Source organism: Panulirus ornatus, chromosome 58 (genome assembly GCF_036320965.1).
Source record: "Panulirus ornatus isolate Po-2019 chromosome 58, ASM3632096v1, whole genome shotgun sequence".
Taxonomy (NCBI): Eukaryota; Metazoa; Arthropoda; class Malacostraca; order Decapoda; family Palinuridae; genus Panulirus; species Panulirus ornatus.
In genome coordinates this window covers 3921173-3939316 of record NC_092281.1, presented here as the reverse complement: position 1 = coordinate 3939316, position 18144 = coordinate 3921173, and the positions used below count along the sequence as shown (strand labels likewise).

Below are 18144 nucleotides of genomic sequence, written 5' to 3'. Positions count from 1 at the left end.
AACCTGCTGCCTTGCCGGCTTTCATCTTCCGCAAAGCTTTTACTACCTCTTCTCTGTTTACCAAATCATTTTCCCTAACCCTCTCACTTTGCACACCACCTCGACCAAAACACCCTATATCTGCCACTCTATCATCAAACACATTCAACAAACCTTCAAAATACTCACTCCATCTCCTTCTCACATCACCACTACTTGTTATCACCTCCCCATTTGCGCCCTTCACTGAAGTTCCCATTTGCTCCCTTGGCTTACGTACTTTCTTTACCTCCTTCCAGAACATCTTTTTATTCTCCCTAAAATTTAATGATACTCTCTCACCCCAACTCTCATTTGCCCTCTTTTTCACCTCTTGCACCTTTCTCTTGACCTCCCGTCTCTTTCTTTTATACATCTCCCACTCAATTGCATTTTTTCCCTGCAAAAATTGTCCAATGCCTCTCTCTTCTCTTTCACTAATAATCTTACTTCTTCATCCCACCACTCACTACCCTTTCTAATCAACCCACCTCCCACTCTTCTCATGCCACAAGCATCTTTTGCACAATCCATCACTGATTCCCTAAATACATCCCATTCCTCCCCTACTCCCCTTACTTCCATTGTTCTCACCTTTTTCCATTCTGTACTCAGTCTCTCCTGGTACTTCCTCACACAAGTCTCCTTCCCAAGCTCACTTACTCTCACCACCCTCTTCACCCCAACATTCACTCTTCTTTTCTGAAAACCCATACAAATCTTCACCTTAACCTCCACAAGATAATGATCAGACATCCCTCCAGTTGCACCTCTCAGCACATTAACATCCAAGAGTCTCTCTTTCGCGCGCCTGTCAATTAACACGTAATCCAATAACGCTCTCTGGCCATCTCTCCTACTTACATATGTATACTTATGTATATCTCGCTTTTTAAACCAGTCCTTTTTCATTACATAAATCTACAAGCTCTTCACCATTTCCATTTACAACACTGAACACCTCGCGTGTCGTAGAAGGCGACTAGAGGGGACGGGAGCGGGGGGCCAGAAATCCTCCCCTCCTTGTATCTTTAACTTTCTAAAATGGGAAACAGAAGAAGGAGTCACGTGGGGAGTGTTAATCCTCCTCGAAGGCTCAGACTGGGGTGTCTACATGTGTGTGGATGTAACCAAGATGTGAAAAAAGGAGAGATAGGTAGTATGTTTGAGGAAAGGAACCTGGATGTTTTGGCTCTGAGTGAAACGAAGCTCAAGGGTAAAGGGGAAGAGTGGTTTGGGAATGTCTTGGGAGTAAAGTCAGGGGTTAGCGAGAGGACAAGAGCAAGGGAAGGAGTAGCAGTACTCCTGAAACAAGAGTTGTGGGAGTATGTGATAGAATGTAAGAAAGTAAATTCTCGATTAATATGGGTAAAACTGAAAGTTGATGGAGAGAGATGGGTGATTATTGGTGCATATGCACCTGGGCATGAGAAGAAAGATCATGAGAGGCAAGTGTTTTGGGAGCAGTTGAATGAGTGTGTTAGTGGTTTTGATGCACGAGACCGGGTTATAGTGATGGGTGATTTGAATGGAAAGGTGAGTAATGTGGCAGTTGAGGGAATAATTGGTATATATATATATATATATATATATATATATATATATATATATATATATATATATATATATATATATATATATGCCCTGATTCAATCCACTGACAGCACAGCACATCAACCCCGGTATACCACATCGATCCAATTCACTCTATTCCTTGCCCGCCTTTCACCCTCCTGCATATTCAGGCCCCGATCACACAAAATCTTTTTCACTCCATCTTTCCACCTCCAATTTGGTCTCCCACTTCTCCTCGTTCCCTCCACCTCCGACATATATATCCTCTTGGTCAATCTTTCCTCACTCATTCTCTCCATGTGACCAAACCATTTCAAAACACCCTCTTCCGCTCTCTCAACCACGCTCTTTTTATTTCCACACATCTCTCTTACCCTTACATTACTTACTCGATCAAACCACCTCACACCACACATTTTCCTCAAACATCTCATTTCCAGCACATCCACCCTCCTGCGCACAACTCTATCCATAGCCCACGCCTCGCAACCATACAACATTGTTGGAACCACTATTCCTTCAAACATACCCATTTTTGCTTTCTGAGATAATGTTCTCAACTTTAACACATTCTTCAAGGCTCCCAGGATTTTCGCCCCCTCCCCCACCCTATGATTCACTTCCGCTTCCATGGTTCCATCCGCTGCCACTTTACTTCCTCCAGTTTTTCTCCATTCAAACTTACCTCCCAATTGACTTGACCCTCAACCCTACTGTACCTAATAACCTTGCTCTTTTTCACATTTACTCTTAAATTTCTTCTTTCACACACTTTACCAAACTCAGTCACCAGCTTCTGCAGTTTCTCACATGAATCAGCCACCAGCGCTGTATCATCAGCGAACAACAACTGACACTTCCCAAGTTCTCTCATCCACAACAGACATCATACTTGCCCCTCTTTCCAAAACTCTTGCATTCACCTCCCTAACAACCCATCCATAAACAAATTAAACAATCTATCATATGCCTTCTCCAGATCCATAAATGCTACATACAAATCCATTCGCTTTTCTAAGTATTTCTCACATACATTCTTCAAAGCAAACACCTGATCCACACATCCTCTACCACTTCTGAAACCACACTGCTCTTCCCCAATCTGATGCTCTGTACATGCCTTCACCCTCTCAATCAATACCCTCCCATATAATTTACCAGGAATACTCAACAAACTTATACCTCTGTAATTTGAGCACTCACTCTTATCCCCTTTGCCTTTGTACAATGGCACTATGCACGCATTCCGCCAATCCTCAGGCACCTCACCATGAGTCATACATACATTAAATAACCTTACCAACCAGTCAACAATACAGTCACCCCCTTGATATAAGATGCTAATTTATGTCTTAAATCAGCTTCACAGAGTGGAGTATAGTGTTGCAGACATATAACTAGGGAAATTTGAAAGAATAAGAGGAAGATGGACAATCTGGTAAGTTTGGCAAACACTGGTTTGGTAATTTACCATAGGTTCCTAGTAATGTTTTTGGGTTTGTTGGGTAGAAAAACGGCTAACTGTATATATTAATGATTTGCTGTAGCTCAAATTTTTGTCTATGCCAAGATTTTTTTTAGAAAATATTTGTATTGTGCCAAAGGATTGCCTTCGCCATCTTTACATATAGAGTCAGCTGACTCCATAATATCTCGGGCCTCATCTTCCATGGAAATTCCCTCATGGATGTGGTACTTGTTCATTCCTTCAATCTTTTTATGAGTTGCAAACTATAAACAATGTACTAAACCTCAATTTTCCATATACATGCTACTCTACGTATTGCATGAATGAATTAGGTCTATTAGTAAATGAAATTTGGCATGTAATTACTCACAAAGTCCCTGGGAAAGGAGGGGTCTGGGGTGGTGTGTGTGAGTGACGTGGTCTTGAGTATCCAGGACCTCCAAGGGAAGTAAGTGTCCCTCCTCTTGACCCACGTCCAGGCAGAAATGGGTCACGCTCTTCAGATGTCCCAGGTTCAGCTCTGATGCAATATGGTTAGTAAATTAAATTATGTAACAGAAAGAGTGCTATTAGTGGCATTACTGTATCAGAGCCAATAATATGGTAATACAAAACATAATCAATTATCATTAACTGTATAATCTACCAAATAATTAGATGATACCAGCTTATCCACATCCATCACAAGAGTAGTTTCTTCTCATTAGAAAAAAAAAATCAAACGGTATGCTTTTGAACTGTTATTATTTCCCATCATAAAAACTGCCAACATATCTGTTGACGAATATTTCCAGGAAATAGGGAAATATCTTCCCAGGACTGAAAGATTCATGAATCAAGACTGCTTTGTTAAAGCAAAATATCAATATGCACAATATGACTCTATTATGACTCCCTCCTATATTATCATTCTCCATTTCATTTTCCAACTTGAATTAAGAGCAAACTTTAGCTTTACATCTCATGTTGCAACTACAATTACAGCAAAAACAGAAACAAGTTTTAGGCTTATAATCACTGATAAATTTTCATAGATATCTGCAAGTTAAAGGCTTATAATCACTAACACAATTTATGGTACAAGATCTATTATACTCCCATCTTAAAGTTGACTAAATCAGCTGCATTGGAAATACTATACTTTGCTCTGACTGTCTTGCCAACATCTTCCAATTCCCATTTTCCACTAAATACTTGCTATTCAATATCTACTATTTTCAGTCTTGTCAATTATTATTATCTTCTAGATTTTGATACCAAAATCTCCATGATGATTGCCTCCCTTGTATTTCTTGTAAAATGCCCTTAAACATCCTGCAAATTCTAACCCCATTGCAGGATTTGCTTCCTTTCTATTGATTCTTACCACATCAAAACATTTACTTCATTCTTCTTTACACTAATCAATAGCAGAATATCTAATAAGCTTTTCCTCATTTCTATAAACTATGCAATTTTCAAGTGCAAATCAATTACAAGAAAAATGAACTTACGGCATCATTACTGTTAAACAAATATCAGCATTAATCCGCCAAACTACTAACTTTTATCAAGTTATGAAGCAGTATCCACCTGTAAAACACCATCTCAATGCTAAAGGAAGTTTACTATGTGTTATGTCAATATCTAGTTTTTATCATTAGACCAATTATTCAGTATCATGGTCATTAGATGATAATAATCCCAATACTAAAGTGATATCATATCTAAATACAGAGTTTTTTCTGGTTAATATACATAAAAAAACAAAATATATATATATCAAAACATCAGTATTTGATGCTCCATGAAAACAGGATTCTGGGAAACTGAAAGTCATACAACTAAATAGAATTTTAGTACACAGATCATGTCTGGCTGAAAGAGGTTTCGAGAATCCTAAGTGCTCCTGGCTTCTGGCTGCCTCTACATTCTACAAATCCAAATTGTTTAAAATAAGAATATTCCATGAAATAAAATTATTAGATCCTGCAAATGATACTTCTATTCATGTACAATAAATTGTAATATTTTGAGTACATGGGTGCCAACTCTCACATTCATGTAGACTTTACAGCAATAATCTTTATTCTTCTAATTCAATCAAATAACCAGTTATAAACTGGTATATAAGCTATCAGTTTACACTCTGTAAGCCATTTTCTTGCATTCAAAGGAGTGTGGTACATGAAAAACCTCCCCTAATACTGTGTCATGGAATATCTCCAAAGTTAGAAGTATTAATGAACATCAAACCTGGAGGCAATGAAAACCCATCAGCAACTCACAAAACACTTTTTGAAGAATTAAACTAAATGATTTGGCTCGCACAAAAGCTTAGAAGTTTTTTATATGAAAAACAGTTTGTATGAAAATAATAAGGGTTATTTTAATATCATACATAAAAGTGAAGCAAGCAGAGAAATAAAAAATCAAAGACATGAAGTAAGGGAAGCACTCTCAAAATCATATAAGAGCAGCAGTGATTAAAAGCCAATGCAGAGCTTAAGAATATGTAGCAGACTACCAAAAGCAGATGCAATATAAATGTAGCCAATGAAAAGAATGGTCAACGATTCCTTTACTTCCTCCATAACAGAATTCATAAGATAAACGTAGGAGCAATGACATCTAGTACACAATGCAATTCATTTATAGCATAAATATCAATGAATCATCTCCAATTTTGGCAAATTTAACCCAGGACATCAGAAGTAATTAATATCTGGCTAAAAAGCACATCATCCCACTAGGTAATTAATCATAATGCAAACTGATCACTCTGAAATTTCATGCCATATTTTGGATCCACCTATTGATCCATATATTTTCTTAAATTTAGTGCATACTCATGTTTTCTTTGCAAAACTTTTTCATGATTACCCTAATGTACCTGGTACAGACTATCTAGAACAAAAGAAACTTATGGTCAAAACAGTTTCCAAATAAGTAGAAAAAAAAAATTCACAGGCACTTAGGCCTCTAAAATAATTCCAAGTTACTGGACAAGCAAAAAAGATATTGCAAGAGCAGTACAACAACGGACTAAATAAAATGACTCTTTCCTGGGAAAAATATCTGTGCATAAAACAAAAACAGTCTGAAGATTATACCTTGCTGGTATCTACTTTATCTCTCACAAAATGTGGCACACCTAGGGGTATCAATATTAGAAGAATCCACTGATGAAAAGTCTTAAATACTGATTCAGCTAAAATGACAAAGATGAAGGACAGAATGCAGGAGTCTTAATACTTCAGTCAAAATTGGTTAAAAGCTATTTCTAGAGCTGGAGCTAATCAGTACATTCACACCACAGAAATATGCAAATACTAAAGGCAACAAAAAAATTCAGTTTTCTCCTACTGCAAGTGCAAGAAATCTACACATAAAATCATGTGAAAATTATGTGCAGCATGAAACATTTACATGTGCAAGATATTTACACATACATTTTAAGTGATCCAGCTTCTGGAATCATGTCAAAAGTCCTTTGGCTCACAGTATTACAGATGCACTAAACAGCGAAAGTATCGACTCCATGATTCCAGCACCAAAGTTCAAACCATGATAATAACAAATGCATTCAACAATGTGCAAAAATTTCCCAAACAGGTACCAAATATCTGAGACTTACCAACCAAAAACTTGGCTGCAAAGTGAAACCAGTAGTTTTGCTCAAGGTGGAACTTTGCGAAGTATAGAGGTGGCTCTACTCACCTGTTCTCAAATTCAACAAGCTCAGTCCCGAGATAACAACTAGCAACATGAAGAATTCCTGGGTTTAAAGAATCAAGTAAAGCAACTGTTCTGTAGCCTCCTGCAACTGTAAAATGCATGATGATGATCAGACTACCTTTTTGAGAAAGCATTAGTTTACCCCACCCAAGTATCCTCAGATCATGCTTGTTTTAAATCATACTAAAGTTAAAGCATCTACATAAAAACTGCTTTATCAAACAATTTTCTATGGTCTCTGGGGTGTTAATTTCAATTTTTTGCAATGTCCTATGTAGCAACTGGATCTGGTTATGTGTAGGAGGGAATGTATTAGTTATGGTCATTACACTAATGGACTGAGCATAAGTCTTCTGAGGTTGCTTCATGTTAATTATACCTCACTCAAACACAAGATAATGCCATTCGAGTTCATAATATTTAAAAATTCAATCATTGGCGTCTGCTTATTGGAATCAGGGTGTGACATACAGTGAGCAGTTTGACAGATGCCAATGACAATCTAGCTGAAGACTCTGAGCAAAGATGGATAGCCCTAGCAGTAACTTCAACTGTCATGCTTCCCAACAAAGGTCCTCTTCCTTAGCATCATGTTTCAACAAGAATTTATCAAGTACAGCAATGAGAACAAAAACTTCACTGGTTTTGGTTGGTTTTCATGATGGCAGATTATACAAATTGCAGAGAACCTTTACAAAGCAATAAACTGGGAGAAACCTTTCACCACAGTATATCAATCATCAAGAAATACGACTGATGATTCAGAGGAAAGTTTAGAAGCACTGTATTATATTCATTGTTGTTTATCAAATCTAGCAACTAAAAAAAAGATGCAGTGAGCCTGTGAAAAGCAAATTTTAAGTCAGACTACTTACCTGCCCTCACCCATGCAGTTCTCTCAAGAGATATTGAACATCCGAGGCTAGGGAGAACAAAGAACCAACTATATCTATATAGGATAGGGACAACTCATAATCAATCATGTCTATCTAGGATAGGGTGGAGAACACATAACTAATTAAAGCTATCACAATTAATGAAAAAAAGCTATGTGTGCTCAGGATAGTATGAAAAATCTTAAAATCAGAGCTCTAATCACCCACTTAGTCATATTCCCAAACTGTGGTATCACACTGCCAAAATCCTTCAACTCATTTATCATAAAGCCAGTCTCAGACTGCAAATATCAGAAGTATGATGCCATGCATTGTCCATTAATGTCATCAGGAATCTAAAACACAGCAGGAAAAATATCACACATCATATTCACCTATAAATCATCAGAGAATGCATGAGTGTCATCTTGAAATGAGGAAGCACGATTCATATAAAAACTAATGTAGTCAGTCCTACTCTAAAAAAAAAAATCTATTTCACTTGTTTTATTGTCTATACTTTGAATTATATCATTAAGTTTATGTTTTCATCTATATCAGCAAATAATATTCTGTCTATGCTAATGATGAAAATTGGAGGAAGTTAAGTGTTTTGGATATCTGGGAGTGGACTTAGCAGCGGAAGGAACCACATAAGCAAAAGTGAGTCATAGGGTGACTCATGCACACATACATACATATACATATCAACATATACATACACAGACATATTCATGTATACACATGTACATATACTTGCTTGACATCATCCATTCCTGTCGCTACCCAGCCACACAGGAAACAGCATTACCCAAACCCCCCCTTATCCCTTCAGCAATGAAGCACCAGGAAAGCACAAAAAAGGCCACATTCATTCACACTCAGTCTCTAGCTGTCATGTGTAATACACCAAAACCATAGCTCCCTATCCACATCCAGGCCCCACAGACCTTTAGCACAGATGCTTCATATGCCCTGGTTCAGTCCACTGACAGCATGTTGACCCAGTTATACCACATCATTCCAATTCACTCTATTCTTTGCAAGCCTTTCACCCTCCTGTATCTTCAGTCTCCGATCACTCAAAATCTTTTTCAATCCATCCTTCCACCTCCAATTTGGTCTCCCACTTCTCCTTGTTCCCTCCACTTCTGACACATGTATCCTCTTTGTCAATCTTTCCTTACTTATTCTCTCCATGTGTCCAAATCATTTCAACACACCCTCTTCTGCTCTCTCAACCACACTCCATTTATACCAACATCTCTCTTACCATTACATTACTTAATCAAGCCACTTCACACCACATTCCATCCTCAAACATTTCATTCCCAACACATCCACCCTCCCCTGCAAAACGCAATTTATAGCCGCTGCCTCACAATCATATAACATTGTCAAAACCACTATTCCTTCAAATATGCCCATTTTTGCTCTCCGAGATAATGATCTTGTCTTCCACACATTCTTCAACACTCCAAGAATCTTCACCCCTCCCCCACCCTGTGATCCACTTTTGCTGCCAAGTCCACTCCCAGATATCTAAAACACTTCACTTCCTCTACTTTTTCTCCATTCAAACTTACCTCCCAATTAACTTGTCCCTCAACCCTACTGAACCTATTAACCTTGCTTTATTCACATTTACTTGCAACTTTCTCCTTTCACACACTTCACACACTCAGTCACCAACTTCTGCAGTTTCTCATCTGAATCAGCCACCAGAGATAAATCATCAGCGAACAACAACTCACTCACTTCCCAAGCCCTCTCATCCAAAACAGACTGCATACCTGCCTGACTCTCCAAAACTCTTGCATTCTCCTCACTAACCACCTCATCAAAAAACAAATTAAACAGCCATGGAGACATAATGCACCCCTGCCGCAAACCGACATTCACTGGGAACCAATCACTTTCCTCTCTTCCTGCTCGTACACATGCCTTACATCCTTGGTAAAAACTCTTCACTGTTTCTAGCAACTTACCTCCCACACCATATAATCTTAAAACTTTCCACAAAGCATCTCTATCCACCCTATCATATGCCTTCTCAAGATCCATAAATGCTACATACAAATATGTATATATCTATTTATTTATTTATTTATTTATTATACTTTGTTGCTATCTCCCATATTTGTGAGGTAGCGCAAGGAAACAGATGAAAGAATGGCCCAACCCACCCACATACACATGTATATACATTCCCACACACGCACATATACATATCTATACATTTCAACGTATACATCCCATATACATAAACAGACATACACATATGTACATATGTATATATTCATACTTGCTACCTTCATCCAGTCCCTTCACCACCCCGCCACACATGATATGGAACCCGCTCCCACCACACGCACATGAAGCAGTGCTAGGAAAAGACAAAGGCCAAATTCATTCGCACTCAGTCCCTAATTGTCATGTTTAATGCACCGAAACCACAACTCCCTTTCCACATATAGGGTAAAAAAAGCTTTCCATGGTTTACCCCAGATGCTTCACATGCCCTGGCTTAATCCATTGACAGCACATCGGCCCTGGTATACCACATTGTTCCAATTCACTCTATTCCTTGCACACCTCTCACCCTCCTGTATGTTCAGGCCCTGATCACTCAAAATATTTTTCACTCCATCCTTCCATATCCAATTTGGTCTCCCACTTCTCGTTCCCTCCACCTATGACACATTTCCTCTTTGTCAATCTTTTCTCACTCATTCTCTCCATGTGACCAAACCATTTCAATACACCCTCTTCTGCTCTCTCAACCATACTCTTTTATTTCCACACATCTCTCTTACCCTTTCATTACTTACTCGATCAAACCACCTCACACCACATATTGTCCTCAAACATCTCATTTCTAACACATCCACCCTCCTCCGCACAACCCTATCTATAGTCCATGCCTCGCAACCATATAACATTGTTGGAACCACTATTCCTTCAAACATACACATTTTTGGTATCCGAGAAACATTCTCACCTTCCACACATTGTTCAACTCTCACAGAACCTTCGCCCCCTCCTCCACCCTGCGACTCACATCCACTTCAATGATTCCATCCGCTGCTAAATCCCCTCTCAGATGTATAAAAAACTTCAATTCCTCCAGTTTTTCTCCATTCAGACTTACCTCCCAATTTAGTCCCTCAACCATACTGAACGCAATTCCCTTACTCTTATTCACATTTACTCTCAGCTTTCTTGTATCATCAGCAAACAACAACTGACTCACTTCCCAAGCCCTCTCATCCACAAGAGATTGCATACTTGCCCCTCTCTCCAAAGCACTTGCATTCACCTCCCTAACAACCCCATCCATAAACAAATTAAACAACCATGGAGACATCACACACCCCTGCCGCAAACCAACATCCACTGGGAACCAATCACTTTCCTCTGTTCCTACTCGTACACATGCCTTACATCCTTGATAAAAACTTTTCACTGCATCTAGCCACTTATCTCCCACACCATAAACTCATAATACCTTCCACAAAGCATCTCTATCAACTCTATCATCTGTGTTCTCCAGATCCATAAATGCTACATACAAATCCATCTGTTTTTCTAAGTATATCTCACATGTATTCTTCAAAGCAAACACCTGATCCACTGCAATACCATCCAAACCTGCCGCCTTCCCAGCTTTCATCTTCCGCAGAGCTTTCACTACCTCTTCTCTGTTTACCAAATCATTCTCCCTGACCCTCTCACTTTTCACACCACCTCGACCAAAAAACCCTATATCTGCCACTCTGTTATCAAACACATTCAACAAACCTCCAAAATACTCACTCCATCTGCTTCTCACTTCACCACTACTTATTATTACCTCCCCATTATCCCCCTTCACTGCTGTTCAGATTTGTTTTCTTGACGTACGCACTATATTCACCTGTTTCCAAAACATCTTTATATTCTCCCTAAAATTTAATGATACTCTCTCACCCCAACTCTCATTTGCCCTCTTTTTCACCTGTTGCACCTTTCTCTTGACTTCTTGTCCTTTTCTTTTATACATCTCCCAGTCATTTGCGCTATTTCCCTGCAAAACTCATCCAAATGCCTCTCTCTTCTCTTCCAATAATAATCTTACTTCTTAATCCCACCACTCACTGCCCTTTCTAATCTGCCCACCTCACATGTTTCTCATGCCACAAGCATCTTTTGTGCAAGCCATCACTGCTTCCTAAATACATCCCATTTCTCCCCCACTCCCCTTACGTAATTTGCTCTCACCTTTTTCCATTCTGCACTCAGTCTCTCCTGGTACTTTCTCACACAAGTCTCCTTCCCAAGCTCACTTACTCTCACCACTCTCTTCACCCCAACATTCTCTCGTCTTTTCTGAATACCTCTACAAATCTTCACCTTCGCCTCCACAAGATAACGATCAGACATCTCACTAGGTGCACCTCTCAGCACATTAACGTCTAAAAGTCTCTCTTTCATGCGCCTATCAATTAACACGTAATGCAATAACGCTCTCTGGCCATCTGTCCTACTTACATACACATACTTATGTATATCTCTTTTTAAACCAGGTATTCTCAATCACCAGTCCTTTTTCAGCATACAAATCTACAAGCTCTTTACAGTTTCCAGTTACAACACTGAACACCCCATGTACACCAATTATTTCCTCAACTGCCACATATATATATAATGTAAGGGTAAGAGAGATGTGTGGAAATAAAAAGAGCGTAGTTGAGAGAGCAGAAGAGGGTGTTTTGAAATGGTTTGGGCACATGGAGAGAATGAGTGAGGAAAGATTGACCAAGAGGATATGTGTGTCGGAGGTGGAGGGAACGAGGAGAAGTGAGAGACCAAATTGGAGGTAGAAAGATGGAGTGAAAAAGATTTTGAGTGATCGGGGCCTGAACATTCAGGAGGGTGAAATGCAGGCAAGGAATAGAGTGAATTGGATCGATGTGGTATACTGGGGTCGACGTGCTGTCAATGGATTGAATCAGGGCATGTGAAGCATCTGGGGTAAACCATGGAAAGTTCTGTGGGGCCTGGATGTGGAAAGGGAGTTGTGGTTTCGGTGCATTATTACATGACAGCTAGAGACTGAGTGTGAACGAATGGGGCCTTTGGTGTCTTTCCTAGCACTACCTCGCACATATGAGGGGGAAGGGGTTATTATTCCATGTGTGGCGAGGTGGCAATGGGAACAAATAAAGGCAGACAGTATGAATTATGTACATGTGTATATATGTATATGTCTGTGTGTGTATATATATGTGCACATTGAGATGTATAGGTATGTATATTTGCGTGTGTGGACGTGTATGTATATACATGTGCATGTGGGCAGGTTGGGCCATTCTTTCGTCTGTTTCCTTCGCTACCTCGCTAACGCGTGAGACAGCGACAAAGCAAAATAAAAAAAAATATAAATAAAGCTAGAGACTGAGTGTGAACGAATGGGGCCTTTGTTGTCTTCTCCTAGCGCTACCTCGCACACATGAGGGGGGAGGGGGATGCTATTCCATGTGTGGCGAGGTGGCGATGGGAATGAATAAAGGCAGACAGTGTGAATTGTGTGCATGTGTATATATATTTGTGTCTGTGTGTGTATATATATGTGTACATTGAGATGTATGGGTATGTATATTTGCGTGTGTGGACGTGTATGTATATACATGTGTATGGGGGTGGGTTGAGCCATTTCTTTCGTCTGTTTCCTTGCGCTACCTCGCAAATGCGGGAGACAGCGACAAAGCAAAATAAAAAAAAAAATAATAATATATATATATTATTATGGGGAGGTGATAACAAGTAGTGGTGATGTGAGGAGGGGATGGAGTGAGTATTTTGAAGATTTGTTGAGTGTGTTTGATGACAGAGTGGCAGATATAGGGTGTTTTGGTCGAGGTGGTGTGCAAAGTGAGAGGGTTAGGGAAAATGATTTGGTAAACAGAGAAGAGGTAGTAAAAGCTTTGCAGAAGATGAAAGCCGGCAAGGCAGCAGGTTTGGATGGTATTGCAGTGGAATTTATTAAAAAAGGGGGTGACTGTATTATTGACTAGTTGGTAAGGTTATTTAATGTATGTATGACTCATGGTGAGGTGCCTGAGGATTGGCGGAATGCGTGCATAGTGCCATTGTACAAAGGCAAAGGGGATAAGAGTGAGTGCTCAAATTACAGAGGTATAAGCTTGTTGAGTATTCCTGGTAAATTATTTGGGAGGGTATTGATTGAGAGGGTGAAGGCATGTACAGAGCATCAGATTGGGGAAGAGCAGTGTGATTTCAGAAGTGGTAGAGGATGTGTGGATCAGGAGTTTGCTTTGAAGAATGTATGTGAGAAATACTTAGAAAAGCAAATGGATTTGTATGTAGCATTTATGGATCTGGAGAAGGCATATGATAGAGTTGATAGAGATGCTCTGTGGAAGGTATTAAGAATATATGGTGTGGGAGGCAAGTTTTTAGAAGCAGTGAAAAGTTTTTATCGAGGATGTAAGGCATGTGTACGTGTAGGAAGAGAGGAAAGTGATTGGTTCTCAGTGAATGTAGGTTTGCGGCAGGGGTGTGTGATGTCTCCATGGTTGTTTAATTTGTTTATGGATGGGGTTGTTAGGGAGGTGAATGCAAGAGTTTTGGAAAGAGGGGCAAGTATGAAGTCTGTTGTGGATGAGAGAGCTTGGGAAGTCAGTTGTTGTTCGCTGATGATACAGCGCTGGTGGCTGATTCATGTGAGAAACTGCAGAAGCTGGTGACTGAGTTTGGTAAAGTGTGTGAAAGAAGAAAGTTAAGAGTAAATGTGAATAAGAGCAAGGTTATTAGGTACAGTAGGGTTGAGGGTCAAGTTAATTGGGAGGTAAGTTTGAATGGAGAAAAACTGGAGAAAGTAAAGTGTTTTAGATATCTGGGAGTGGATCTGGCAGCAGATGGAACCATGGAAGCGGAAGTGGATCATAGGGTGGGGGAGGGGGCGAAAATCCTGGGAGCCTTGAAGAATGTATGGAAGTCGAGAACATTATCTCGGAAAGCAAAAATGGATATGTTTGAAGGAATAGTGGTTCCAACAATGTTGTATGGTTGCGAGGTGTGGGCTATGGATAGAGTTGTGCGCAGGAGGATGGATGTGCTGGAAATGAGATGTTTGAGGACAATGTGTGGTGTGAGGTGGTTTGATCGAGTAAGTAACGTAAGGGTAAGAGAGATGTGTGGAAATAAAAAGAGCGTGGTTGAGAGAGCAGAAGAGGGTGTTTTGAAATGGTTTGGGCACATGGAGAGAATGAGTGAGGAAAGATTGACCAAGAGGATATATGTGTCGGAGGTGGAGGGAACGAGGAGAAGTGGGAGACCAAATTGGAGGTGGAAAGATGGAGTGAAAAAGATTTTGTGTGATCGGGGCCTGAACATGCAGGAGGGTGAAAGGAGGGCAAGGAATAGAGTGAATTGGATCGATGTGGTATACCGGGGTTGACGTGCTGTCAGTGGATTGAATCAGGGCATGTGAAGCATCTGGGGTAAACCATGGAAAGCTGTGTAGGTATGTATATTTGCGTGTGTGGACCTATGTATATACATGTGTATGGGGGTGGGTTGGGCCATTTCTTTCCCTGTTTCCTTGCGCTACCTTGCAAACGCGAGAGATAGCGACAAAGCAACAAAAAAAAAAAATATATATGGAATGAACCAGGGCATGTGAAGCATCTGGGGTAAACCATGGAAAGTTCCGTGGGGCCTGGATGTGGAAAGGGAGCTGTGGTTTCGGTGCATTATTACATGACAGCTAGAGACTGAGTGTGAACAAATGGGGCCTTTGTTGTCTTTTCATGAGGGGGGAGGGGGTTGTTATTTCATGTGTGGCGAGGTGGCGATGGGAATGAATAAAGGCAGACTGTATGAATTATGAGCATGTGCATATATATGTATATGTCTGTGTGTGTATATAAATGTATATGTATACGTTGAGATGTATAGGTATGTATATTTGCATGTGTGGAAGTGTATGTATATACATGTGTATGTGGGTGGGTTGGGCCATTCTTTCCTCTGTTTCCTTGCGCTACCTCACTAACGTGGGAGACAGCGACACAGCAAAATAAACAAATAAATATTATTTATCTATTTATTTTGCTTTGTCGCTGTCTCCTGCGTTTGCGAGGTAGCGCAAGGAAACAGACGAAAGAAATGGCCCAGCCCACCCCCATACACATGTATATACATACACGTCCACACACACAGATAGACATACCTATATCTCAATGTACACATATAAATACACACACAGACATATACATATATACACATGTACATAATTCATACTGTCTGCCTTTATTCATTCCCATCGCCACCTCGCTACACATGAAATAACAATGTCAAAGAGGGTTAGGGAAAATGATTTGGTAAACAGAGATGAAATAGTAAAAGCTTTCCGGAAGATGGAAGCCGGCAAGGCAGCAGGTTTGGATGGTATTGCAGTGGAATATATTAAAAAAGGGGGTGACTGTATGGTTGACTGGCTGGTAAGGTTATTTAATGTATGTATGATTCATGGTGAGGTGCCTGAGGATTGGCAGAATGCGTGCATAGTGCCATTGTACAAAGGCAAAGGGGATAAGAGTGAGTGCTCAAATTACAGAGGTATAAGTTTGTTGAGTATTCCTGGTAAATCATATGGGAGGATATTGATTGAGAGGGTGAAGGCATGTACAGAGCATCAGATTGAGGAAGAGCAGTGTGGTTTCAGAAGTGGTAGTGGATGTGTAGATCAGGTGTTTGCTTTGAGGAATGTAGGTGAGAAATACTTAGAAAAGCAAATGGATTCGTATGTAGCATTTATGGATCTGGAGAAGGCATAGACAGAGTTGATAGAGATGCTCTCTGGAAGGTACTAAGAATATATGGTGTGGGAGGAAAGTTGTTAGAAGCAGTGAAAAGTTTTTATCGAGGATGTAAGGCATGTGTACATGTAGGAAAAGAGGAAAGTGATTGGTTCTCAGTGAATGTAGGTTTGCAGCAGGGGTGTGTGATGTCTCCATGGTTGTTTAATTTGTTTATGGATAGGGTTGTTAGGGAGGTGAATGCAAGAGTTTTGGAAAGAGGGGCAAGTATGAAGTCTGTTGTGGATGAGAGGGCTTGGGAAGTGAGTCAGTTGTTGTTCGCTGATGATACAGCGCTGGTGGTTGATTCATGTGAGAAACTGCAGAAGCTGGTGACTGAGTTTGGTAAAGTATGTGAAAGAAGAAAGTTAAGAGTAAATGTGAATAAGAGCAAGGTTATTTGGTACAGTGGGGTTGAGGGTCAAGTCAATTGGGAGGTACGTTTGAATGGAGAAAAACTCGAGGAAGTAAAGTGTTTTAGATATCTGGGTGTGGATCTGGCAGCGGATGGAACCATGGAAGCAGAAGTGAATCATAGGGTGGGGGAGGGGGCGAAAATCCTGGGAGCCTTGAAGAATGTGTGGAAGTTGAGAACATTATCTCCGAAAGCACAAATGGCTATGTTTGAAGGAATAGTGGTTCCAACAATGTTGTATGGTTGTGAGGTAGGGGCTATGGATAGAGTTTTGCGCAGGAGAGTGGATGTGCTGGAAATGAGATGTCTGAGGACAATATGTGGTGTGAGGTGGTTTGATCGAGTAAGTAATGTAGGGGTAAGAGAGATGTGTGGAAATAAAAAGAGCGTGGTTGAGAGAGCAGAGGAGGGTGTTTTGAAATGGTTTGGGCACATGGAGAGAATGAGTGAGGAAAGATTGACAAAGAGGATATATGTGTTGGAGGTGGAGGGAAAGAGGAGAAGTGGGAGACCAAATTGGAGGTGGAAAGATGGAGTGAAAAAGATTTTGAGTGATTGGGGGCCTGAACATGCAAGAGGGTGAAAGGCGGGCAAGGAATAGAGTGAATTGGATCGATGTGGTATACCGGGGTCGACGTGCTGTCAATGGATTGAATCAGGGCATGTGAAGCGTCTGGGGTAAACCATGGAAAGTTGTGTGGGGCCTGAATGTGGAAAGGGAGCTGTGGTTTTGGGCATTATTGCATGACAGCCAGAGACTGAGTGTGAACGAATGGGGCCTTTGTTGTCTCTTCCTAGCGCTACCTCGCACACATGAGGGGGGAGGGGGATGTTATTCCATGTGTGGCGAGGTGGCGATGGGAATGAATAAAGGCAGACAGTGTGAATTGTGTGCATGGATATATATGTATGTGTCTGTGTGTGTATATATATGTGTACATTGAGATGTATAGGTATGTATATTTGCGTGTGTGGACGTGTATGTATATACATGTGTATGGGGGTGGGTTGGGCCATTTCTTTCGTCTGTTTCCTTACGCTACCTCGCAAACACGGGAGACAGTGGCAAAAAAAAAAATATGACTCATGGTGAGGTGCCTGAGGATTGGTGGAATGCTACCATAGTGCCATTGTACAAAGGCAAAGGGGATAAACGTGAGTGTTTAGATTACAGAGGTATGAGTTTGTTGAGTATTCCTGGTAAATTATATG

The 18144-nt window shown here is 40.4% G+C and overlaps 1 protein-coding gene across 4 annotated transcripts in view; it reads right to left on the bottom strand.

Annotated features, from left to right (window-relative positions):
• The window catches only part of tty (tweety), a 545142-nt gene that overhangs the window by 66556 nt on the left and 460442 nt on the right, over positions 1–18144 (bottom strand). For all 4 annotated transcript variants that reach the window (XM_071695811.1, XM_071695809.1, XM_071695810.1 and 1 more), the window contains one exon: positions 3432–3581. In XM_071695811.1, coding sequence (XP_071551912.1) covers positions 3432–3581 — 150 coding nt within the window. The remainder of the gene's footprint in view (positions 1–3431; positions 3582–18144) is intronic.